General features: G+C 40.1%; 2 protein-coding genes across 3 annotated transcripts in view; one reads left to right on the forward strand and one right to left on the reverse strand.

Annotated features, from left to right (window-relative positions):
- Nucleotides 1–5: 5 nt before the first annotated feature.
- SAXO2 (stabilizer of axonemal microtubules 2) lies at nt 6–18,514 on the reverse strand. The gene is made up of 4 exons (XM_034783432.1): nt 18,363–18,514; nt 4,935–5,114; nt 3,953–4,155; nt 6–2,412 (listed from the first exon to the last, which is right to left on the reverse strand). Exons 1-4 carry the CDS (start codon nt 18,401–18,403, stop codon nt 1,421–1,423), a joined length of 1,416 nt encoding a protein of 471 aa, XP_034639323.1. The 5' UTR covers nt 18,404–18,514; the 3' UTR covers nt 6–1,420.
- EFL1 (elongation factor like GTPase 1) overlaps nt 18,508–26,947 on the forward strand; it is a 152,240-nt gene continuing 143,800 nt past the window's right edge. Inside the window, exons 1-5 of one of the 2 annotated variants that reach the window (XM_034783431.1) lie at nt 18,508–18,526; nt 19,762–19,864; nt 21,423–21,490; nt 21,642–21,726; nt 26,582–26,715. In XM_034783431.1, coding sequence (XP_034639322.1) covers nt 19,774–19,864; nt 21,423–21,490; nt 21,642–21,726; nt 26,582–26,715 — 378 coding nt within the window. In that variant the 5' untranslated portion in view covers nt 18,508–18,526; nt 19,762–19,773. Of the gene's footprint in view, nt 18,527–18,549; nt 18,634–19,761; nt 19,865–21,422; nt 21,491–21,641; nt 21,727–26,581; nt 26,716–26,947 lie in introns of those variants that run through there. The other variant, XM_034783430.1, reaches the window with a different exon arrangement.

Genomic DNA, 26,947 nt, shown 5'->3' on the forward strand with positions numbered 1-26,947 from the left:
ATGTATGAACTTTAAAAAAAAAAATTTATTAACCTGATTTTTCAATTAGAGTAAAGCAAATTGACGTATTACAAAGAGAAATAAGAAAATTTAAAAACAACCACTCTTGTAATAACAGCAGGAGCCTCATGTAACAGTTACACAAAACAAGCATTTCCAGCAGTCCAGGTCTCTCTACGTTTCTGAGGGGAGCTCATGTGATTCAGTTCCTGCTTTCAACATCATACTGTACTTGATTTCGGTCCTTTTATTGGTGATTTGGTATACATACAAATACATGACACTTCAAAACTAAAATGGCTTTCCTATAGTAATGAATAAAAGATAATATATTGATAAGTCATTGATACTCCTCATACTGAAAGTGATGACAACATATTATTGTTAAATAAGTATTGTAAGAAGGGATCACTGTAAATCCTGCACACGTTGACTGAAACCGAGATAAGAATACTTTGAAATAACGCTTAACATCTCCTATATGAACACACACATTATCTTAATAAATCATTCATTCCATCTACTTATTTGAAACATGTTAAAATTCTTTAGTTGGGAACTAAGGACCAAAGTCAAACCAGCTCTGTTTTGTGTCTCAAAAAAAAATCTGCCATTGCATTTGTATGCAAAAGTTAGCAGATTATCTTTTTTATTACATGGTCATTATGCACCATGCATCAGAAGTTAGAATCTCACCATTAGGAGCTGGCCATAATAGGCTTAAACTGTATTAATAATAGCAAAGTTCAAGACTATTGTTAGCAGTGTCCTAGCATAGTTTCCTGAACCAGCATAAAAAGGGTATTTGTTTTCTGAAGTTGATTTTATGATTATGTTATAGGCTACATGGGAGGCTAGTTTGTAATGCAGTTTGGCTATCAAGATTTCCAGAGGAAAAAATCCTTTTCCACACTGGTCACAGAAGCCATGTTAAAACAACGTTTCAGAAGTAGTGCGGATAGGGTCTACTCATTTAGATTATCATAGTTTCATTTGCTGTGCAGTGAGAATTAAATAGGGCTCAAGCTACATTTAAGACATCTAATTGCTACTGTACAGATTCAATGATTCCAAAATGATTTCCAGCAAGTCATAATCTCATTTAAATGTACACAGTATGTGCTTGGGCTGGAAGACAGTGAAAACTGAGAAGCACAGTAATTGTAAGATGCACAATTAGAACAGATTCCACACAAAATGTTTAGATGCATCTTAAGGCTGCTTAATCTTCATCAATCTTGTAATAAAGTCATTCCCATTTTTTTTAAAGCTGATTTTTATATCAGTTTAAGTGATTTAACAATTTTAAAATTACAATAATCACTTGTACTTGCCAACTGTCATTGAGGCTTAGCCTGGAAAAAATTAAGCTATGGCTTCTAAATATTTTTTAAAATATGTAAACTACTAAAATTAAAAGTTATGAAATAACAGCTACTTCTTTTGGAATATGATTACCATTTGACTGGGAAAATGTATTGATTTCTGGAATAACTCTGCGGAAGAACTTGTGACCACGAGAATCTGTGTTTACAAAGACGTATCCTGGAGGAGATGGATAGTTTGCTGGGCAGATCTCTTGTTTCTTTGGAGTATACTCTGTACGATACATGGTTCCATCTTCAAAACGAGCTGAACTAGGTACTACAACACGCAGAGGTTTGAAACTCTGAACTGGAATTATCTCATGTGGTATATAGTGAGACTTGAATGTGGTCAATCCATCAAATTTTCCAGTAGGTTTTGGAATTTCCTGATGTCTTTTAATAATTTCTTGCCGACAGCTGGCCCAAGCTTGAAAGTCTTCCTTCATTGTGGTGTTCCCCTCGAAAGGGACCTTACTTCTTCTTCCATAAGAAACTGGTCTTATGGGGGCAACGGGACAGATCATGTGTGGAACATAATCAAGATGGCTTGTGGAGTGTAAATCCATATTACCTGGAGGAGGAACATAATCTCTTATCTTGCGAGCCTCAGGCAAGGAGACTGACCATGGTTGAAAACGATCCTGGAATTCAGTGCATCCATCAAAGTGACCATTAGACCCAACTTTAGTGTATTCAGGCTTGCAGCTTTTTGTAAACTCTCCAAGTAGCCCTTTAAAATCATTCCGGTGGGTTGTGAGATCTTCAAAGGGTTGGCTGCTTGGCTTGTATTCTTCCTTTGGTCTTACAAATTTTGGTTCCAGTTGATAAGCGATGTAAGAACTGCGATGATTAGTAACACCATCAAAAGGTACATCTGAAAGTTTGGCCACACCTGGAGGCTTAAAGCTTTGTCTGGGGTTCAGCTCCCTAGGAACAAAGTCATCTTGAAATGTAGTAGAATTCCCAAACTTTTCTGTAGGAGGATGATAGGTGTGGTCCAATTTATTTGGCTCCCTTCTTTGAACTTCCCATGATCTATAGTCATCTTTAAGACAAAAACAATACTTGATAGAAAGAGAGATTATAGGTTTTATTATTGATTTGTGGCTGTCCCATATTAAAAAATCTAATTTCTTCCCCCACCAACCCTTTTGATCAAAAGAGTTGAATTTGAGTAACAAAGATAATTCTGTTTTACTATTAGATACAGGAGTTCTGCTTACCTGCTACTATGGGAATACACCAAACTGCCAATAAAATGCCACTTAGTACCACAAGATGATTATTTCTTTTAGAAAAAATAAATATTTTCTATGTACATATTTGATTTCTGTTTTCTATTGCATACAAATATTTGTATAGAGGATATGTCTGCAAAAGTCTACATTTTATCTCAGGACTGTGGATGAAATACATATAAACAAAAGGTGACTGAATTATGGACTATAATTTTAGTGACGGATGCTGGTAACAGCTTAAACTACAAGTGTACAGAAGCTGGTGAATAATAATATTGTTATCAAAGATGTTCTTCCCCCCCCCCAGGCCCAATGCTGTCCAATACTTTCTACTACCTCTACTTTTGCCACTACGCGCTCTTCGCTTCTACCTACTCTACCCCAATTCTTCTAACTTCCTACCCTCAGTGGCCTCACCTGATCTTCAGCATCTTAAGTATCTTTCCCTTCTAATCCAGTGGCCTTGGTCATTGATTATTTGTATATCAAGGAACCTGTCAGGATAATCTGCAGGGAGGCAGTTTAGGAACTGTTGCATCAATGAGTAACAGAAGATCATCTTGTTGAAACAGGTCATCAGCAGAATGCTATACCAAGTATATAATAAAGACGAATCTGAAATCAAGTTTGTTTCATCAGACTATGTAGAAAAACAGTAATTGTGAACTCCACCACAATTGAAGCTAAGGTATGCTTGGATCTCATAATGGAGACAGTAATGGTCTTAAAATAATGTAGATTGTCCTTCCAGCAAGCTCCAGTCCCATTCTAAAGACTGGATTCAGAAGGTGCCCATCACCATGCTGAGTCTGAAAACACCTGGGTTGTACCAAATTATGGTTCTTCACAAAGCATTGTTAAATATTATTGATATCCAAAGCTTCAATTAAGTCCAGCAGCAAAGCAGGAACGCGAGACTCTTGGCACAGTGTGTCCATAATAATATTAACATGTTTCTGTTTGACATTGTTTAATAATCTTTCTTACCAAAGGAATTACAATTTTCTCCAAATATATCTTCAAGATGTGCTTGGATTATAACTAGCATTAGAACCCAAAGTTTCCTTCTCCTTCCCTTAGCTGGTTTCCTATATTTCTGCCACAGTCTTTCTCACAGTTGGGAAAACCTGGAGAGGGCATCTCTTTCAGAGCCTATTAATGTTAATTCTTAAATTAATAGAATCCATTGCTGAGAAACACAGGTTATTCTCTCTTCACTACTGTCACCTATTGGGCCAGAGAGTGAGAGACCAAAGTCAGAAATCAAACCGCAACTCCACTATGGCAGTTCAGAATACTACCATCATTGTGGCTGATTGTCTCTTTAAAAATGGCATATGTAATTACCTTGATAAGTTGGTATGGTGTCTAATTTTCCTCCCTTAATGTGTTTTCTTTCTAAAGGTCTTACTAATGTCACTGGTTGTATTTTATGAGGATTATAATCTCTCCTGTATGTAGTTCCAAGATCAATCTCTCCGGGTTTTGGTTTATACTCTTCTTGTACCCGAAGAGGTCGATTTACAACATCGTATGGAAGATAATCAGACCTGAAAAAGAGAAACATGCAGTACTGCTTCACAATGTTACCTTTTTCCGATTGAGACATTTATGACATTTCCCCCCATATATAGAAACTTAACAAAAACTACATTGTATCAATTGTGGAAGGACTAAAATGTTAACTCTTTGAAAGGAATTGCTGATTTAGGATCAGCATCATCAAGATCACAGGATGAACAATGAGAAAACAATCATTCAACAGATATTTGGTGTCTGACATATGGTATATTTTTTGTACTTAGTAAGGTGGTGGAATCCCTTTTTCAAACCTGACAGCAATTTACCTTTCAGCAGGGCCGGCTCTACCACTTTTGCTGCCCCAAGCAAAAAAAGCCGCTCGGACTACCCCTGAACTGCTGAAGCAAAAAAAAAAGAAAGAAAGAAAAAGCCGCCCAGACTGTGCTGCCCCAAGAATAGACAGAATGCCGCCTCTTAGCATGTGTCACCCCAGGCACGTGCTTCCTCCACTGGTGCCTGGAGCCGGCCCTGCCTTTCAGATCTTCTTTAGAGATAAAAATGAATCCCCAAAAGACAAAAAATAAAAAAAGAATTCCTTTGCATGTCATCTGCCAACTCTAAAACATGATTGACTGGTGCTATCTATACTCAAACTTTATGCATATATATCCTTGAAGAGAATGAATAATCAAATTATTTCACAATGGAAAATGATTCCAATAAACAGAGCTGTCTTCTCTAAATGAAAAAATATGAGGAAACTGTAGAATAACATCAGCTCCAAAACACATTGCTTCAAAATATTTACTTAAATGTAGTGATTCCTTCCATTCTTCCATGATGTGCTTGGTACTCCTCCTTTGGCTTAAGACTCTGGCGTGGAGGGACATTGCCATACTGGAGATATTTGTCCTCGTATTCCGTCATGAGGGAAGGTTGTCCTCCAGTATCATAAATCCTTGTGGATTTATGAGGGCAATGATGGCGCCTGTATAAGAAATTGAAACGAGATCATTTCCAATAGTTTTATCTATGGGAAACACATCTCAAATATTCTATGAGTGTATAACAAGAGAAATAGGATTGTCATCACAGGTACCTTGCACCTAGAACACTTCCTGAGTGTGAAAGAGAAACAAATTATTTTGTTCTGTAGTTATGAAGGATGTTACCATTTAAATAGCACTGCATAGGCCACAATAGCACAGGAAGAAAGAATATTTACCGCATCCTTAGTACAGAATAGGGAGGATGAATATAGCTGTCAGTCTTCTAAATAAAAAGAAGAACAGGAGTACTTGTGACACCTTAGAGACTAACAAATTTATTAGAGCATAAGCTTTCGTGGACTACAGCCCACTTCTTCGGATGCATCCGAAGAAGTGGGCTGTAGTCCACGAAAGCTTATGCTCTAATAAATTTGTTAGTCTCTAAGGTGCCACAAGTACTCCTGTTCTTCTTTTTGCGGATACAGACTAACACGGCTGCTACTCTGAAAACCAGTCTTCTAAATGTTAATCTGTCACCCACCCAACTCACTCTTTCTTCACATTCTTTTCTCTGCCAAGCATTGGCTTCCTTCTTTCATGCTATTATTTCCCTAATCTGTAACAATAACTCAATACTCTCTCTACTTCTCTGGTATCTTGCCCTTTCTCTCTTCCTCATTCCTTTTTCCCTGTGTATTTCAATACATCTTTCACCATTTCTCATAACAGCACTGGTCACCTCCCTACTTTACACAATCTCAACTCAGTTGGTGTTATGGCCTTCTGATCTGCAGCTCCAGATCTCTAGAATAAATTTCCTGAATCTATCCCTCCTTAGTTCTTGTCTCAATCTATTTTTTTCACACCCATCTCTCTGAAATTCTCTATCCCCCAAAAGTACTGGCTTTATTTTTGTTATTGGGTGTATATACTGTATTATGTCTTGTACTGTTCAACTATAGTAATTTTGGGATATGATTCGCAAGAAATTATAATATACAGGTTAAGATTTTCAAAGTCAAATAAGGGATTTAGACACATTGGGCCTAATTGTCATTTACACGGAGCTTCTCCACACCTCGCTAGCAGGATAAAGGAGCTTAGTTTAAACGTGATTCAGAATCATCTTCATTTAATCTCAACCACAGTTTATATACAAAATGCAGCCAGATTGTATAGAACAGTATTACAAGAACTAGTGGGTGCTTTCTGTCTCTTGAAGTATTTATTAAAAAATACTTCTTCAGATTTGATTGAATGAACCATTGGCAAAGAGAAGACTCATTAAACAAGAATGAATGGTCAGAATTTCTTAATTTGCTTTGTGCAGTGTGCACTGGAATTATGCTAGCCTCTCTCCCCTTTAGAGGACAGACTAAATGAAAGTAGGTCCTCCTATATCTGCTAGCTCAATTCCAGCACTGGTTCAGGTACAAGTTAATGAGAGGTTACCAAAATATAAAATGTTACTTGGTGAATAAGTGAACTTCATGAAAGGCTGTACAAGAATCGCAGACACAGTGACAAGACCTGTAAGGGCAAAAGTGTATGTCAATTACTAGATAAAAATCCATTTCAACCTCAGGAAACTAGACATTCAAAGAACAGAGTGAAGACCTGCAGAAAAATTGGGCTAGCAGTGAATACTAAGAAGAAAAAACTGAATCAAAGTGAAATAAAAAATTAAATAGACTAAAGCAGTGTTTCCCAAACTTGGGACGCTGCTTGTGTCGGGAAAGCCCCTGGCGGGCCGGGCCGGTTTGTTTACCTGCTGCGTCCGCAGGTCCGGCTGATCGCGGCGCCCACTGGCGCGGTTCGCTGCTCCAGGCCAATGGGAGTTGCAGGAAACGGCGCGGGCTGGCCGCCACTTCCAGCAGCTCCCATTGGCCTGAAGCAGCGAACCGCGGCCAGGGGGAGCCGCGATCGGTCGAACCTGCGGATGGGGCAGGTAAACAAACTGGCCCGGCCCGGCAGGGGCTTTCCCTACACAAGCGGCGTCCCAAGTTTGGGGAACACTGGACTAAAGTAAAAAAGGAAAACAGAGAAAGGAATTATCTGTGATGGGAAATCCCTAAAGCTAGTTTTAGTTGCACTTTTGGGCCATGTGATTTTGGAGCTCACTAGTTAGATTAAATGGTAAATTAAATAACCCTACATAACAAGTCAGTCTCAATAGATGTCTCATGTGGAGTGTATGGTGTGTTGGAGCCTCAAGCTGCCAATTCATTTTCAGTCAAACTGGGTCTACCAGAGGGATAACGATAACAACTGAAAATTGCACAGTAAAGTAGAAGGCTCCGTAAAAGATAATACTCCCATGTCACCTATTTACCACTAATGCCCCAATCCCAACATTAACTGTGACCTGATGGCAGGGCAGCAGCAGAGAAAAATGGGAGGGAGAGAAGAGAGGGCTGAGTTATCTCTAATGTCACAATCCCACCACGTAACAATGAACTGAGCAGTTTGAAAAGCACTAGGGGAGGGAAGGAAAAACAGGAAGAGAAGAGATTAAAAGGGAAATGAGAAGGTGCTACTTCTGATCACATAGTTCCACCCACCCTGAATTTTTCCAGGGATTCATCTATGCTGTATAATATTCCTTCACAGAGTACAGCACGTACTCCAGATTTCACAACTAAAAACGTCATCTTAAGCAGAAAATAGAAAAACACTAACTATAACTATCAAAAGCTAGTTAACAAAACAGGCTATCCGATTAATACATGCCATCAGAAATTGTTTATTCCAAGAGGCACTTATCACATTGATTTTAAGCATACGGCCCAAGAGAGATTGAAACAAACAGTATAATATTCACACAGACAGCAGCTTCATTTTTGCATCCTCATACCTTTTCCATCAGCTCATTTCAGAAAACCATGCACCAACCACAATACCTATTCCTAGGGCCCTACCAAATTCACAGCCATGAAAAACGCATCACGGATTGTGAAATCTGGTCTTCCCCCATGAAATCTCGTCTTTTGTATGCTTTTACCCTATACTATACAGATTTCACAGGGGAGACCAATGTTTCTCAAGTTGGGGGTCCTGACCCAAAAGGGAGTTGCAGGGGGGTTGCGGAATTGCCACCCTTATTTCTGTGCTGCCTTCAGAGCTGGTTGGCTGGAGAGCGGTAGCTGTTGGCCGGGCACCCAGCTCTGAAGGCAGCACCCCGCTAGCAGCAGTGCAGAAGTAAGGGAGGCAATGCCATACCATGCCACCCTTACTTCTGCGCTCCTGCCTTCAGAGCTGGGCAGCCTAAGAGCAGCGGCTGCTGACTAATGGCCCAGCTCTGCAGACAGCAGCACAGAAGTAAGGGTGGCAATACCACCGCTACAATAACCTTGCGACCCCCCCCCCACAACTCCTTTTTGGGTCAGGACCCCTACAATTACAACGCTATGAAATTTCTGACTGAAATAGCTAAAATCATGAAATTTATTATTATTAAAATCCTATGACCATGAAATCAACTGTGAATTTGATAGGGCCCTATCTATTCCAAATGGCTCTGATATCATCAGATTCATATACTCAGCTGTCTCTACATTCTGTACTTTGTTCCACAGCATTCCCCCATCATTGTTATATCGCCTGCACTATCATACTTGCTACAAGCAGAAACAACATCCATTAGAAAAATACGTTCCTCCTGAAGGACCCTGAAGATTATAATGAATTAAATTTAAATGGAGTCCATCAGTGTTCGAACGATCAAAATGTGTCATGACATTTTATTTTTGTCAAAGAGAGTCAAAGCATCGCTAGCAAAAAGTAATTATGCAGGACTGCGTAAGACTCCGTTATTTCTGATGAGTCAAAATTGTTAACTCAGATTGAATAATCCCATAACATACAAATAGTTACATTGATTTTAATGGGACTATTCAGGAGTACGGTACTATCAATGTGAGTAATGGTAACAGAATAGTGTTACAAATTGTGAAATACAAAAGATATACACCGAAAAACATACAAGATATACACCGAAAAACACTGATTCTCTGGCAGTGTAAAGAGGACTTAAAGTGGGAGTAAATGGCAGTGTCAAGGAGGCCTTAATGCAAATGGGAATCCGCCTCAGAGAGCATATTTCATGGCTTTGGATAACTGACAAATCCAGTTTGGGGTTTAAACCAAATGATAATAAAAGAATTATCATTAAGAGAATATCTTTCTAGAAATGATTACAACTAAATCACAACTTTCAGGAGAGAGAGTGGAGAATGAGATCTGAATTCTAAATATCTGTTGAGAATCATCAATCAAAGGGTGGGACATGACTAATGAAATATGTTGCTTATAATTTGGCTAATTGAGAACTATTTGATTTATGTGTGTTACCTATAAATGTGTTGCTACACTTCATCATTATCTTTTATGCCAGAGTTATTGATCTTTTAATGTATTTTGAAGTGCATGTGTTCCTGACTCATGAATGATTGATGTCTGCTCTGGGAGGTTATGTTTTCTTTCTTCCATGAGCAAGACTGATAATTTATTGCTTAGATAACATGTTAACAGATAAATCTCAAAAAATTTAAATAGACACCATTTGGGCGAGCGCCTCAGCTGGTATAAATTGGTGTAGCTCTGTTGACTTAACAGAGCTATGTTGACTTGCACCAGCCAAAGATCTGGCACATAATTAGTTTTCTCATGCCAACAAGATTCATCCTTGAGAGCTTTCTAGAGCATTCCCTCCCATAGAATAAGATTTATTATGAGAAAAGTCTCCTTTAGGAGACTTTAAATCATTAAGAGTTTATAAACAAAATAAATATATCAATAAGGTTTTTAATTGCCAAGGTAAACATCACCATCTGAGTGAAAGAAGTTATATTTGGACACTTTATTACTGAAACTATTCTGCTGCTTAAATGACCTGAGTTCCCTAGTGTTGACAGGAAAAATAATTCTGGGGGGAACATACATGATTTATAGACAAAGAAAAGTCTCATTGAAACTCTTTTTAAGTAGAACTAGTAAACTGGGGAATGTGGAAATCCAGTCTTCATGACAAAAGCAAAATTAATCTTTAGTAAGTAGTTATTCTCTTATGTGAATGTGCAAAGAGAATGTCTGCTTTCGCTGATTCCTCAGAGTCCTTTATGATTGTGTCATGGATTGACTACTATTGAGAGAGAAATATTTGTCCACCAAAGGACAACACCTTGAAACATTAACACCAATGAGCATTATACACATAGACTGAGGGGACAACAGACTCTATAAAGAGAATTTTTGTGACTGTCATACCTCATCTATGATATTTACATACAGTTAGATTCTTGCAAATATCTCAAAGTGCTTCATATAGCTAGATGAAGCTGAATACCTGCACAGTCAGAAGAAATGTAACCTTCTTTCCTGCCTGCATTTGCCTCTGGTGCTGCTAGATGATCAGTTTGATGTTGTGTTGGATTGTAACATCAAAGGTAAGTCAGCATGTCATCCTCCTCCTTGTCTTCCTCTTTCCTCCTTTCCCTTTTCCCTTCATCCTTTCACACACTGCAAGCCTCTATCTGAAAGTGTTTAAAGTCCTAAATCTTATTTTTTAAATAGAAGGCTGCAAGTGAAATTTTCCTACCTTGCTAATTATTTTCCATTGTGGGAGGAGCACAACAGTATGGACATTCATCCAGGATGCTCTGGGCAAAATGACTAGATAAATTAAGTAGTGTAGGCTTCCCAATATTTTTCTTCAGTTCTGGAATGTCACTGGAGAAGCCTGCCAGCACACCAGAAGGAGGAGAAACTGTGGTATGAAAATCCCTTGACTGACTGACAGAAGGGGACTCCTCATTCATGCATCTGGTAGGTAGCCACAACATGGAAGGATACTAACATGTCATGTGGTCAATCACCATAAGCCAATGCGACTGGAGGTAGGGTGGGTAGGAGAAAACATGATTTGTTTTCTCTACTGAGTCAGCTGCAGACTATCCTCCAAGGGAGAATTAATAGTTGTGTACTGGGCTCCTTGTTATCTTTGTCTCAGGCCTATTCTTTGCTTGGTGCTAGTACACTAGCAGATAGATACAAAAAGTTAAATAAAAACACTCAATAATGATAGCTAAAATGTAATATATAGTGTCTTTGAGATGTCAGGGCGGATAAATGTCTCTAAAACTTTCTAATGTTTCTAAAAGTGAGGAAACATGGACCTTGCTGCCTCCCTGGTTAATGAGCATAAAAATCCTCAAACCACACCCCAATTTAACTAACTGCCTGTTCCCTTCACCTAGAGATGAACCTATTGCTTTGTATCCTAAGTGCCTATCTTTTCTGCCGTCACTGATCTGATCTCCCCTTGTATCCTTATGGATTTTCCCTTCCACCATTTTATTGTGCTTTCTCTTGGTTTTCTATTGCTTTTCTTGTTTTTTCTGTATAAATAATATCAGACAAATCCAATTCATCAATATTAACCAGGCATTCACTTCTCTTTAACATCAAGATTTCTTTACCTGAGGAGTTAATCAGGACTGAAAAAAAAATGCTTGTTATCTTGAGGAACAATAAATGTTTATATTTACTGAAATATGTAGTCATGATCAGTATATTGTTACATACATTCTGAAATTCCTCATCAGAAATATCAGTTTTTTGGTATGAATATACAGCTCCACATGTAACAATTTTTTTTTGAAGTTGCATTCTAAGTGGGAGATTGAATTACAAGTCCGGAAAGAAATCGATTATTTGTAGTGCCAATCAAAATGCATATATTGTCTGACTGATGCCAAGGTTATTAAGAGTTTTCATCAAAGTCAGTTGTAGCCAATCAGGAGGTACCTTTAGTATGCATTATGATTGGTTAACATTGTTTTGAACTGCTGTATTAGTCATTTCAGAGGTCCTGCTCCTGAAGCACCTGGGAGACAAAACTTCCATTGACTTCAGCAGAGACCATGGGCCATATTTTTTAAGGTATTTGGAGCCTAAAGAAACAGAGGTGCTTTTGAAAAATGCACTAAGTGCCTAACTGCTACACTCCCAGCCCTCCCCAGGTGCATGTCCCAGTCCCCCACTCTCCCTTGACTCTTTGGCTCAGCCCCCAAAGCTCCTCCTCAGTCCTCTTCCCATTTCTGCTGGACACTTTGTCTCACTCTCCCTGACTCACCACCTTTATAGGCTCAGCTTCTCACCCTCTTTGCATTCCAATCAACCTATTTCTCCTTGTCATCTGAGCGCCAACAGTGGGAAGTTTGAGAATACTGGGGAGACGGTCTCCCTGCCCTCAGTTCTTGTACCTGTCACCACAGCAGTCTCTGTCTGCCAGTAGGAGCTATTTCAGGGAAAGTCCTGCTCAGCCATTGTAGCCCTGGAATGGAGCATGCTCAGTACAAATGGAATATTTGGAGAATTTAGCTGCCAAACGCTAACAAGTCTCTATTAAGCATATGTGAACTCATATTTTGGCCAAATTTTCAATGATTTTCACAGGGATAGCAAAAGGTATATCCCTGACACCAGAGTGACCCTCCTGCCAAATTTCAAGACCTTGCTCTAAAGCAGGGACGTGCTAGAACATCTCGACAAAATGATTGTAAGAATCACATGGGAAAATAACTTATTTTTTACTAACTTCATTCTGAGAAATAGCTAAACTGTTCTTGATTAAATTAAACAAAAAACAAACAACAATCTACCCGAGGCAGACACCCAGCATGGAAACTTTCAATCCAAACAATTAAATGTTAGCAAAGTTATATCTAACTGAAAACAGAGTTTTGTAAAAGAAAGTGTCAGGAAACCTATAATAAAAACTAAAAGACTGCATAATTTACAGTATGTGTGAAGGTTATTTAGGCCTCAGTCCTGCAAGGATTTGTGCCTGAGCGGAGCTCCACTGAAGTCAATGAGGCTGTGTATGGCTGCAGGGATCCTCCCCTAAGGCACTCTTCACTGCAGTGAGGCCAGTTTTGTTTTCTTTTTAACTGTTTGGAATGTCTATTTTTTAAATTGTTCTGATTATTTTAACTAAATATATATATTTAAATTCTCCATTTACCTGCTGAATGAAGAGCTCCTGGGACTTTCTTGCTTATTCCATTTTCTTGTCAACTGTTCTGTAGTGTTCCATTTGATTAATCTTTCCTGTTTTCTTTTCCGTCAGTGGATGGACTTCCTAACAAAGACTAAACATTCTCTTCCAGAGTTGCTCTAGTACTCCCTAATTCCATCCTTAATTTTCTGTTGGGTTTGCAAGCATTTAGATGTATTGAGTATTAAGTATCTCACATTTCATTCAAACTTCCCCTTTCCTTTTATCTATCATTTATTGAGAAATTACAATCTTCTTCGGGAAATTATAACAAGCATGAGGGGAATGTGGAAGGACTGGGAGATTGACTAACAGAATAAGTTTTAGTAAATAGTTCCATATCTTTATATACCAAAATGAAGATAAGAATACGGAGAAACTCTTGTATATGGGCAACTTTCTTGTCTATAAACAACTCTTAGATATAGTCTGGGAGGTCATCTAACTACTGCACAGCTGTTCTCTGCTCCTGAAGGCCAGAATTTACATCTTGTGTTTGCCAACTGTTAGACTTCTATATCAAGCAAGCAATCTGAATCCTGACTCTGTTCACAGGCAGGGGTTCATTTTCTTTCATATTAACGTAGCTCATTTGCAACCCATGGGAAATAAGGAAATAAAAATGTTTGCTTCTTATTATGGAAATATCCCAAGAATGGTTGGTAGTTGATACCTGGTCCATTCTCAAAAAATATCACTTGGAAACTGGGAAGTGGGTCTGGGGATATACGCCAGGGATACCAATAAAGGATCTAATCATTATTCTGAACAAATGCAGTTACAAGAACATTTTTGTGGTTTAAAAAATAACAACCAAAACTTGCCTTTTAAGCAAAGCAACTGGAAGATGATCATTTGTACACTTTGGCACAATCTTATATTACTGTTAGACACATCCTAAACTTGAGAAGCTAGGAACTTTAGTGGTGACTGGTATACAGAACCATCCCCAGCACTGACTCTAACTTGAGAAGTGTTAAGCTGATGGGAGCTGACTGTGCTCAGCCCCTGCAGACACCTAGTCTTTTTGGCAGCACAATTATTTGTTGGAAAAAGTTGTTGAAAGCATATATTTTTAATTGGCACTGAAAAGGGCATTCAGCTTAGGGAGAACGGTGTCTACTCTCCATATTCTTAAAATACTCATAGTAACATTCACCAAATAGGGGCCAGATCCTACCACCCTTATGTGAGTAAGTGCTAATCACTATACCTGAGAAGTCCCACTGAGCTCTACAGTGAGGTGGTTACACACTTCCCCTAGGGAGGGAAGCTTTTCCTGAACTTCAGAGCTTCACCACCCAAGCTCAATTTCCTATATGGGCCACCATTTGTAACCCTATACCCCAGACTGTATTGCTGGCGGTGGGGATTGAACCTAGAACCTCTGGATATAAATGCCCAAGACTTTGCTACCTGAGTGAAAAGGGACTATTCACGAGTAAATGCTGTTCGGTACAGGCAATGGCTGCAGAATCTAGTCTTAAATGCACTGTCTATTCTGAGACACAGAAACACCTTCTGGCTGACATTTTTTACAGTATTTGTTCCCAGGACCTAACTACAGGTAGAAGAATTATTCCCTCTGTTTTAATATTCAGAATGAAATATAAATATATCTAAAATAATTCAGAATTACAGTTTGTAAGACTCCAGCTAAGTAGAACTTGTGCAATATATCACAGTTTTCTTGTGTGTACATCACAATGCCCAGGTAACACTGCCAAGCAACTAATCTTCCCGTAAAAACAGAAACACTGTAGTACTACACCAAAGCAAACTCAATGAGCTGCCAAAAACAATAACCTATTGAGAATTTATTGACTGCAAAACCTTCAGCAATGTCAATGAGGAATACTTGTGGCACCTTAGAGACTAAAATTTATTTGGGCATAAGCTTTTGTGGGCTAAACCCAGTTCATCAGATGCATGGAGTGGAAAATACAGTAGGAAGCTATATATACAGAGTACATTGGTAAGGGTTGCCTTACCAATTATAACGAGACAATTCAATTAAAGTGGGCTATTATCAGCAGGAGGAAAAATCACTTTTGTAGTGGTAATAAGGGTGGCCCATTTCAAACAGTTGACAAGAAGGTGTGAGTAACAGTAGGGGGAAAATTAGCAGGGGGAAAGCTGAAACCTTCAGCAATGTGTATTTTAACCCAGTAGTTCTCAACCAGGGATTCAGGGCCCCTAGGAGGTTTCAGGGGTCCACCAAGCAGGACCAGCATTAGACTCGCTTGCGGCTTAGGGCAGAAAGCCAAAGCCCCACCACATGGGGCTGAAGCCGAAGTCTGAGCAATGTAGCTTTGTGGTGGCCCCTGTGGCATGGGGCCCCAGGAAAGTGCCCTGCTTGCTACCCCGTAATGCCAGCTCTGGCTTTTATATGCAGAAAACCAGTTATTGTGCACAGGTGGGCTGTGGAGTTTTTATAGCATGTTAGGAGGGGCTCAGAAAAAGGGTTGAGAACCCCTGTTTTAACCAATTTCTTTTCTGTATTTTACAGTATTTATTAATAATAATAATTATATCATACAATGTCGTGTCTTTGAGTTTAGAGACATATTTTTTTCACTTGGGATAAACATGGTTTCCCTTCTCCACAATGTCACATCACACCATCTTTATATTTGATTCTAGGCTGCATAGCTCTGATTTCTCCTCATGGAAACAATCAGTTCGCTATCTCATGATTAAGCCCAGAGATACAATTCTGTGGGATAGATTATAGCTAGGAGGCAGGGCAAGAGAATGCAAGTACCCTCACACTGCCTGTCTTTTACTCTTCACCATGGGCCAACCACAACGTAGCTGGGGAAGAAATGGACAGAATTGCCCATACAGTCAAGGACAGAGGACAGGGAACTCCTGTCTCTGCTATTCAGGAGCTGCTAGGGGAAGGCGTGGCCCTGGATGAAGTAGACTTCAGGACTGTCCTAACTTGTAACCATACTACAGTGGTCACTTGCAAGGACACAGAATCATCAGGGCATTTGAATGCCCCAGCCCTTTGATGACCCCTCCACTCCCCTCCCCAGTTAATCTGGCCTGTCCTATTTGTCCCACCCTGGAACCTGGAATGCCCCTTCTATGTGGGAGAGGTGGGAGAGAGTTGGGAAAGCTGCTTCTGTGCCTCCTGTACAAAGTGATGCCAACTCTCATGGTTTTATTTCACAAGTCTCACAATACTTGATGTTTTTCTTAAAGGCACAGATCCAGGATTTCAGTGATTATGTGAGAATCTCAGCTTGCTTGCTTAGCTCTTAGCTTTTGTGATTGAATGAGGGCTAAAATGTGAACCCTAACCGTTCCAATATTGAATGCAAATAAAAATACCCCACATTTTATTATTTTTTAAATCTCATAAATTTTAAGCCAATCATATGATTTTTTGTAGTCTGAGTCATGATTCTAAAATTTCCTGAGCTAGGTAATACTGCATTCAGGTGTACTACCACCCCAGCGAGAGGCGGTAGTATTCCCTGTAGGAAGCCTTTTTCCTGACCTACCCGTTTGCACCAGCCTCGCTGGCTCGAACAGGCCGTAGGACAATAACAAATTGTTCAAAAAGACATGGTTGAAAGTAAGACAATGGCCAATCTCCGCTCTGTAATAGTGAGAGAGCTGGCTGTGCGCAGGGGAAGGATTAGCATGTTGCACTTATTTAAAAAGGATGAAGAGCTGGTGTGGCAGTGTTTTCTACCCAGGACGAATTCTAGATAAGTTAGCCAGAATTGCTCCCACTGCTGTGCAGCCCGTCTGCCAACACATTAAAGTAGGGCCGTGCTTTAAGGCACAATCTAACCTTAAGACCCAGTCTAGACTACATAAAAAGGTTTTTTAAAAAAAACAAAAAACAAAAACATGAATTAACATTTTAAAACCACCTTTTCTTAGTCTAGACAAAGCCTAAGTATGTTACTTTATTTCTACTAAGAACCCACATTCTTTTCCTTTTTCAGAACAGTACTCCAACGAGAGTTGAAAGCTGTCTCTGTATTCCCTTTTCTAAAGAAACCAGATACTTTCTAAAAAAGCTGTTTTTACTTCTCCAGACTTAATCAGGTCATAGTGGTAGATGTATATTAGAGCTGTAAAACGTGGTTACAGTTCACAGAGCTTAAAACAAAAGTCAAGGGGAGGAATTCATAGTTGTATTGTGTCCCCTTTATGCCAACTCTGCTAGTGCCTACGAAACAGCTGTAAGGTCTTCTCCACTGGGTTTCAGAAGTCCTTCTGGGCAGAGCCAGAACTGGCATAACTGGTTCCAAGACACCTCTTTTCCCCTGGAGCCCTTGGAACAAGGGTGCACTAGGCCATGTTGAGATGAGGCATATACAGGCCTGTGAGTAGCAGTATACAAACTGGCCAATCCCCAGTAAAACAACGTTCTGTAGATTTTTTCCCCCCTCTTTGGCTGTATCTACATTCAGAAATTTTGGGAAATCTTCCACCTCAGGTCTAGATGAGAAAAATGATGGTAAAATGCATATGCCCTTAGACAGGGTCAGGATGAAACTGCCCTTGAACACTATCAGAGTGTTTGAAGGGAAGTAGGGACAGTTTGAGCTGCTTGGAAAAAGCAGATTTGGGACCCCAAAGGTTCAGTCTCCAGAACCAGGGGATTTGGGGGTGGGTGGGGAGGGTTCATGTTTAGGACAGGGGCAGGCGCGAGCTCAGCGAGGTTTGACCCAGGGCTAAGGGGGCTTGGGCTGCGGCCGCAGGGCAGTTTGGTCCCAAAAAGTTTGGTTCTCGGGATGGGGGTGTTTGGATGCAGATGGGATTTGCTGATTCGGGTCCTGGGGCAGAACGGTGCTGGAACAATTTGTAAAAGCCATTGAACCAAACTGTAAACCCTGGTAACGTTAACCACTTTCAGCCAAGGGTCGCGACAGCACCTGGGCTGGGGCAGGAGGTTTTGGATCCCGGGAAGTTCGTGCTCACGGAGGCTGGGGCGGTCCCGGGGCGGAGGAAGTTCGGGTCCTGTTACGGGGGTGGCGTTCGGGTTCTGGTCCGGAGGCGATGGGTGCGGGCCCACGAGTGGCTCCGGGACAGGGGGAGGAGGGCGCGGTTTGAGGTTCCCAGGGAAGGGGTTCGGCCCCTGTGGGGGGATTTAGGTCTCGCGGTGGATCAGGCTTAGGGGACTCGGGGAAGGGGCCGCTCTTCTGGGTCCCCTTTTGCTTCTTACCCGCAGGTACAAATCTCGCACAGGCACCGCTTCTCCTTCATCCTCCCGCTGTCGCTGCCTGCCCGGCTCTCCTGTCCCTCCCCTCGGAGCCACGGTAACCAGGGAAGCGCCCCGTCGCCTGGCAACCGCCGTGGCGTCCCCAGAACAGCCCTCTCCCGGCTTCCGTAAGTCGTCACAAAGGGGGTGGAGACAAAAGGTGCGCGCAGTAGTAGCGACTTCCGGCCGTGGGCAGTTGGCTGTGGTGTCACGAGGAGAGGGGGGAATTCGCGGGGTGAGTGGCTAGCCAGGCCCTGTCCTTCCCCCGGGGGCCCGGCCTGTGTCTCCTGCCCCTAGTAGAAGGGAGCTGCGGGGTCTCTCAATTGCCTCACACCGGGCTGAGGTCATTTCCAGATCAGCCGGGGGGGTGGCAGCCGGCTCTGCCTTCAGGGGTCCCCTCGGCTCTTCATCCCCCTCCTCCACACCCACGGTACAGAGGGCGGGGCCCACGGTGACTCCCGGCCAGTGGTAATAAGAGTTGGGGCGTCCCCACGCACCCACGCTCTGCTGGGCAGTATCTTGTCTACCTGGCGGTTGCGTTGCCCTCGTCGCCAGCGGGGTTTGTATGAAAGGGGCCCCATTAATCGCGTGAACTGTAAACAGTTAAACATAAATCAATGTCAAATACCTACGGGTACTGCACATGGGCTCCCCAAGCCCCCCGACAGTCACTGTGGCTTTACAATCCGCCTTTCCTCTTTAGAAATGATTTTCTCTACTTTGTTGCTCTGCAAGACGCGCATGACGAAACTTACAAGCATCTAAGCACGTGTTGCTTTACTCATAAGTGTTCCCACTGATGTTAATGGGACTACTCGTGTGAGTAAAGTTACACGCTTGTTTAATTGTTTGCAGGATCAGGGCCAGCATAACTATCTGGGGGAACAGTCAAACGTATTATGTATGCGGAGTGCTGTCAAACACAGAAAGTGAGCGGGGCGGGGGAAAGAACCGTGATTCAATTATAGTCACCACAGGGATTGTTTTACCCATCTTTTAAAGGATGGTGGCTGCCAAATTTACACTGTCCCTTTAAATTATGTGTGTGGTTCTGCGCAGTTTAAATGGACAGATTTCCACTGTGTATTTTGTTGTGTTTATAAACAAATACATGAAAAATTTGTATGATCAAAACCGGAAAATGTGTCCTCCTCTTTGTAAATCTCTTTGGTATCTGATCTGGAGTGCTTGGTGTTATAGAAACATAATTTATTAGCTATCTAAGTACTGCCCGTGGATGGGTTTAGGTTTAGTTGATATTTATATATCAGCTAAACTATAAACACTTGTGTGTGCATTTAAAAAAATTCAGATGTTTCTTGAGTTATGATGCTAGTATAAAATGCTTTTTCCTAATTTGCAGAAATAGGTAATTATGGTTCTCACTAGTTTGGAGAAGATGATTGGACTCCAGAAAAAGCCGTCCAGTATCAGGAATATCTGTATACTGGCTCATGTGGACCACGGTAAGAGGGACTTTTTGCTATAAGCAGTCATTTGGAGATATGTTCTTATGTGTTCAGATTAAATTATAAAAGGATATTTCTGTCATTTTGCTGAATATACATGTTTCAGACCATTGATTTTTCATGTGTTTAAATTAATGGGTTCAGTTCAGGGCTGATTTGACCCCGGGCACAGGGCCACTGATAGTGAGAAGTCCTCCTAGAAGGCACCCCTGCTCTCAGTGTCCTATGGTGTTGGTGGGGGTGTAGGCAACATAGCCTATGAAGTGGACAGTAATGGCCAATAACAGGGCATTTCAACAACTGCTGGGTGATATACTATTCATATTCCCCCACGCCCTTACTTAAATAGCTGGCTGTGGAACACTAAACCTTTAGTGGAGTGTGAATCTGCTGTAGGGTGCAGCATTGATCTCTGGTGAAAGGTGGTATAAATTGCCCCCCGACCTCACAGCGCACTAGTGGGCAGTGGTATTACTTGTCAAACCTGTACTCATCCATACTATTTGAAAAAATAAAATGAAAAGGAAAGTAAAATGCAGTCAAGTGACGTCTCTTCACTCGTGGGATCAGCATACTTGTTTGAAATCTGAAAAGTCCCTTTCTTCCCTTGATACAGACTAACTGCTCTGCATTTTTGTGGCGAGGCAGGGTGGCATTACTGGGCTTGGGAGGGCTACTACAATATCTGGCTTTTAAATGGGGAGAGTAGACTATAAAAAAAACAACACCACTCCTCCCAAGCCACATTGTAATAAAAGTAATCAAAACGTGTGTACATGGAAGTAGGTTGTGTATGTGCATGTGCACGTGCACACTAAATAATATATATGTTCCAGAAAATTAAGAACTTTGTTTAAAATTGGTTAAGGTTACTCAAGTGCACATACGACCAACACAACCATATAAAAGCCAGGAAATCCCTAGTTAAGCCGACAGCTGTGAATTTACCTTTTCCACTGTAACTATCTTGCTTTCACTGCCCATCTAAGTTGTCTTTCCTGTGGTTTCTACACAAAACATGAAACTTTGATCATGTGGAGTGGTTAGAAATTAATGTTTTCTAATTGTTTAGAATCTTTAATTGGTAGTGTGTTGAAGTAAATGGTTAGTGTGTCTGTAGTTTTTTTTAGTTGATTTTGTTTTAATTGTGTTGTGCTAGATTAATGGAAGAAATATTTTGGTGTTTAAGTGGAAATAATCTGAAATAGTGTTTATTGTTTTGGGAGGTTATTGTTTAACGTTGGTGATTAATCTTTATTTCCATGTTGTAATTACGAGTTATGGTGGGGTTTTTGTTGTTGTTGTTTCAACATATTCTTTTGGTCACAGTTAAGGTTGCATGTTTTTTGTGGAGATGGAGAAGAGAGTCATATCTTGTGAGAGGCAGATGTAGGTGATGTTGAGTAACCTTGGCTGGTTTTTAATAAAGTATTTTTATTAATTTTTTTAAAGAAACCTGTGTGCCTGTTGATAGTTACTAGCTTGTAGCAATATCAAGTTTGATAACCCATTGGTGTGTGTGTGTATTTAAACAGTCACTTATTTTTCTTTAAAGGCAAAACCACTCTAGCTGACTGTCTGATATCTAGCAATGGAATAATCTCCAATCGATTGGCAGGAAAGGTACAGTTATAATCTAATATAATTAATGAGTGGGGTTTTTAAGAGTTCCTATACATTTTCTTCCAGACATACCCTTTCACATTTAAAAGAATAGCTTAGGAAAATAGCTGTATACAAATGTATCACCTCTTTTTGTGGTCTTTTATTTTAGCTGAGATATCTAGACAGTAGAGAAGATGAGCAGATCCGAGGAATTACTATGAAATCTAGTGCTATATCACTGCACTTTGAAAAAGGTAAGGTAGAGATGCTACCCAAAAATGTACAGACTGTTGAAATTTTTTTTCTTTGCTTTTCCTTCTATTAATTATCACTTGCAAGTTTTTTCCTGCAGTTAACTCCTGGATCTCTCCCTTAGGCCTTGGTTCTGCAGAGATTTACATTTTGCAACCTTGTGTTTTTAATCATTCTAATTAAAAAACAAAACCACGGTTTTACTTCTCTTTTAGTACACATGCATTCATAAATTCAGTGGGACCCACTTGTGCTTAAAGTTCAGGATGTGAGAAATTCTTTGAAGGATTAAGGCCTAAATGAGCCAGATATAGACATTTATGAGTGATAACATCATATGACAATTGTGCAGCACATCTTTCTTCATCTTGGAATCTGCTTTACAAGTGAATTGTGGTGGAAAGGATCTTATTTTCAATAGCCCTTCATGCAAAAAAGGCCATTGTATGCAAATATGTAACACATAGCATAAATTTGTTGAAAACTGGTTAAGTGTTCATCACTAAAATCCCCCTTAAAATGGACATCTTTTCTCTGCTGAGTATTCCAAGAAGAATCATGTGGAAATTAAGTGTCCTTTCCATTCCTACATGGTGGAAGCATGTTGGTTGGAACGGTGTTTGGGAAGTTTCTACTTCTATTGTAAATGTTTTGTGGACGATTGGAACTTCAGTTTTCATGCTACCTTTTAGAGGTGGAAGTGATGGGGAGGATGATTCTGTCTCTGTTCCCAAAGTTGAGGAAACTTTCCATCATATGCACAGAAATAGTTTTTAATTAACATTTTTATTTGTCTAAGATTGCCGAACTTAGAAATAACATCAGTTTTTCAATAACTTGGCCACAATTTAGAACAATTAACTTCTTGATAGAATGATCCTAGGCAAATGCTGCATGAGTACTAAACCTTTGTTGAGTAACTTCTTCTATATCAGGGATCGGCAAGTATGGGAGTGATCGGGCAGAGTAGATTTCTACCAGGCTGATATAATAGCGCTAGCTCTGAGAGATGAAAATAAACACATGTGCACTAATAATCTATGTGTACGCTTTTCTGTTTCAGTTACATTGTGATTATAAAGTAGTTGAGGGCACTGTGGGGTATGCAAGCATTGGAAGACATGGCTAGCTTTATGCTTGAATAGAATTGCCTTGCTTTTAATTTTTTTCACTATCTTTATGCACTTTAGCTTTTGTGGTGACATTTAGATTAATTCTTTTATTGCTTCTTTAACACAGAAGTGGTTAGAGTTTTATAAAACTGTATGCATCTTTTTCATGAATATTTGTGATGTTTTGAAAACAGAAATGTCGAACTCTCCACTTTAATTTCCTATTCAGTTAGGGAGCAGTTTTAGACTGAGTTTTCAATGTCTCCATGAGGTATTTACTGGTGTCTCTGTAAAACAAAATAAATGTTCTGGGGAAAGTGGGAGACTGTTGTATTTACTCATTTTTGAATGACAAACAGAGAACTTCCAGACTGTGATTATTCTTTCTTCATCTTTCTAGTTTGTTTAACCACTTGGTTAAGGTGTTGGGGAATTGGCTCACTTGTGCTTAGATTATCCATTTGGAAAAGACTAGCCATGAAAGAAATAAAATACATTTCCATATATGTTGGTGTGAGGCTCCTGGCGTGTTTCCCCTAGCCCAGGAAGGACTATGCCATGCCCCCAATCTGTTCAGGCTCCTCCTTCTGGGCACAGCTTTATTCTTCACACCTAAAACTCATGAAGCTATTTCCCTGACCAAAGCAGGCTTCAGGGGTCTAGAGGCCTTTCTTCTTGTCTCTGTCATTGCAGCTCTAGGGCTAGCCATAGGGGGCCCATCTACTTCCAGTAGCTCACCTAACCCACTAGCTGGCTTTTATAATCAATTGATTATAGTGATATCAGTATCAGTTGGAAGGTAGCTGATCAGACTCAGGAAAGGCAGGGCTCAACTCCCCTTAGGCTAGGTCTACACTACCCGCCTAAATCGGCGGGTAGAAATTGACCTCTCGTGGATCGAATTATCGCGTCTCGTTGGGACGCGACAATCGATCCCCAAATCGACGCTCTTACTCCACCAGCGGAGGTGGGAGTAAGCGCCGTCGACGGGAAGCCGCGGAGGTCGATTTTGCCACCGTCCTTACAGCGGGGTAAGTCGGCTGCGATACGTCGAATTCAGCTACGCTATTCACGTAGAGGGCCAGCCATCCTGTGACAGTTGGTTTGAGCATTGTGAGACTTTGTGGATCTGTTACACAAAACAAGCTTTAAGATTACAGTTTCATATGAAATTTAAAGAATCTCGATGTATCTAACTCACAAAACTAATGAAGAAGAATATATGAAATTGCTGCTAGCCTGCTGCAGAATCTTGAAATTTTGTTGGTAATTTTATGATGTTTTGTAATAATTGAACATTTAGGGTTCTGGCTCAAACTTGTCTTTTTAAAAGTTACTTTTGAAAACTGTTGTTTTTATAAGGGAAATTCAGTTTTTAATTTGGGATATCATGAGTGCAGTTTATCCCCATAAATGATAGCTACTTGTGTTTATCTTTACATGCTGAAGTACCTACTCTCTCGACTCACAGAGTATAATTTTTGTTCCGTTAATTATAATTTAATGCAATAATAGTTAATATACATCACTTTTTATCAAAACATGTTCTTAAATACACAATCTATTCTGTCCTAAACACATTTCTACAATTTTGCCCAAGCTAAAAAACTGGTTAGGAAATTCCTGTAATTAAGTCATAGTATATAAAGAATAAACAGCTAAAACCCACTGAAACGAATTATGTTTATTCTTTCAACGTGCAATAAATATTGTTCAGAAGTAAAAGTGATAGATAAACCAATTTTTTTGACTTATCAAGGCATGATGAAGATTCCTGGCTAACACATCTTGTTTTAAGTGGTGTTGTGGCTGTTGTTAGTCTCTCTTGGCTTATCTAGGAGTATTGCCTAATTAATTTTGTTGCATACTTGGATGTTGTCTTCAGAGACACACCTTCTGCTGGAGCCACTGTCTTAGAGCGTGAATTTTTCTTGTTTGTTTAGGTCAGGGGTCGGCAACCTTTGGCACGTGGCTCGCCAGGGTAAGCACCCTGGTGGGCCCGGCCGGTTTGTTTACCTGCCGCACCGGCAGGTTTGGCCAATCGTGGCTCCCACTGGCTGCGGTTCGCCGTCCCAAGCCAATGGGGGCAGCGGGAAGCGGCGGCCAGCACATCCCTCGGCCCGCGCTGCTTCCCGCCACCCCCATTGGCCTGGAGCGGCGAACCACGGCGAGCAAGAGCCACGATCGGCTGAACCTGCGGACACGACAGGTAAACAAACAGGCCTGGCCCACCAGGGTGCTTACCCTGGTGAGCTGCGTGCCAAAGGTTGCTGACCCCTGGTTTAGGCATTAGCTGTTTGCTGAGAAGTGTGGTTTGGATTTCTGTTTTACAAATGTAGATTTGTGATTTAAAAAATATATATATTTATTTTTTGGTGGTCCTGATTCATCTTGTGTAGTATTGGTTGTATATTTTTGTTTTTGAGTGTATGTTCTCTTTCAACACAACAGCAGTTCTTCAGCAAACTCCTCTCTCTCCTCCACTTGTCCCATCCAACATCGGTAGAGTGGGATGGGGAAAGGGTTCATGAGTCCTCAATTAAAAAACATTCTTTCTAGCTCAAGTTAAGTGTGCCATTCGTATCAGGGTAAATGTCCTGACTGGGAGATCTGTTAGGCTGTGTAATAGTCTCCCAAGGGTTGTAGTAGAGAAGACTTATCCTCCCAAGGTTAGTGTTAGAAGCTTTTCACTTGTGATGTGTAAAATTAAGTTGGACAAAACACTAGCGGTGAACAAGCCCATGCTAATAGGGGGGTTGGATTAGATGGCATAAGTCTTTATTTCTTTTTTTCTACCTATTAGGTATATTAGAAATTAAAATTTCTGGTTAGAATATTCTACTATATTCTATATTTGTTTTCTTTCAGACTTTATTAAAGGAAGGTGTTACAATATTAAATATATTACTATATTATATTACTATATCTGGCTAGGTATGGAAGTTGTTCAGTGTTCAGGTATGTATTTTTAAAGGGCAACTTTCAATAGTGAACGACTGAAATCTACATTTTGTGTAAAAAAAAAAAAAAAAAAAGTCTTAACAGCATCATTTTTTTCTTTAAGCTTGAGGAAAACTTCTTTCAACTATTATTAGAGAAACATTCCCCTCCAGTGTTTGCAGACACAACATTTTAACTTTGTGACTATACATGAAAATTATAAATTGAAACTGACTAGACCATATTGTAATTTCTAAGCTGAGTAGAGTGCAAAAATGAACAAATGATGACCGTAGATATAAAAAATTCTTCCATTTTTTGATAAACTAAAGATACATGCTAGTAATACAGATAATGAAAAAATGTAACTTCTACCTTAAGTGATACTTCAACAATTTATCTTTTAAGAGTAAAGGATTGACTTTCATGGTGAGCTATTCTTAGTGTCTTTTAAACACAGATTTTAATATGGTTGTCTGGCATTTTGGCTATTGGCATTCCAAAAGCTAGATAGGGCCAGATTTTCAAAGGTACTTAATGCCTAAAGATGTAGCTAGGCATCAATTGTGATTTGCAAAAGCACCTAAGCAGGAATCATTGGGAGGTAAGTGCCTAACCTGCTTAGGCACTTTTGAAAATTCCACTATCTACATTATTAGTTGTTACATTATTAGTTGTCTAAATATGTTTGACAATCAGGCTCCTGGTGTCCATACTAATACTAATATCTATATCTAAGTGATGGACGTAGAAACTTTTATAAGTCACTTTGTGTATTTAAAAGTAAATTGTTGTTTGATTCTAGGTGATCAGGAGTATCTCATTAATCTGATAGACTCCCCAGGACATGTGGATTTCTCTTCAGAAGTATCAACTGCTGTCCGACTCTGTGATGGTTGTATCATAGTGCTGGATGCTGTGGAAGGAGTCTGTCCACAGGTGATATTTAAAAAGATTGATTGAGAAAGGATGGAGCTGAGAGAATAGACAAAAATGTTACTGTTTAGCTATTTTAAATACATTAAACAGAAGAGACATACAAACCAATGGTCAGAAGTTCTGTAAAATGTTACGCTCTTTTAATAAATTGTGTGTTGCATATGAAGTCTGATTTACTGCTGAGTGATTGAGAGATTAACCATAGAATGTGTTCATGAATATGTGGTTGAGA

The sequence above is a fragment of the Trachemys scripta genome, chromosome 10, assembly GCF_013100865.1.
Source record: "Trachemys scripta elegans isolate TJP31775 chromosome 10, CAS_Tse_1.0, whole genome shotgun sequence".
Lineage (NCBI taxonomy): Eukaryota > Metazoa > Chordata > Testudines > Emydidae > Trachemys > Trachemys scripta.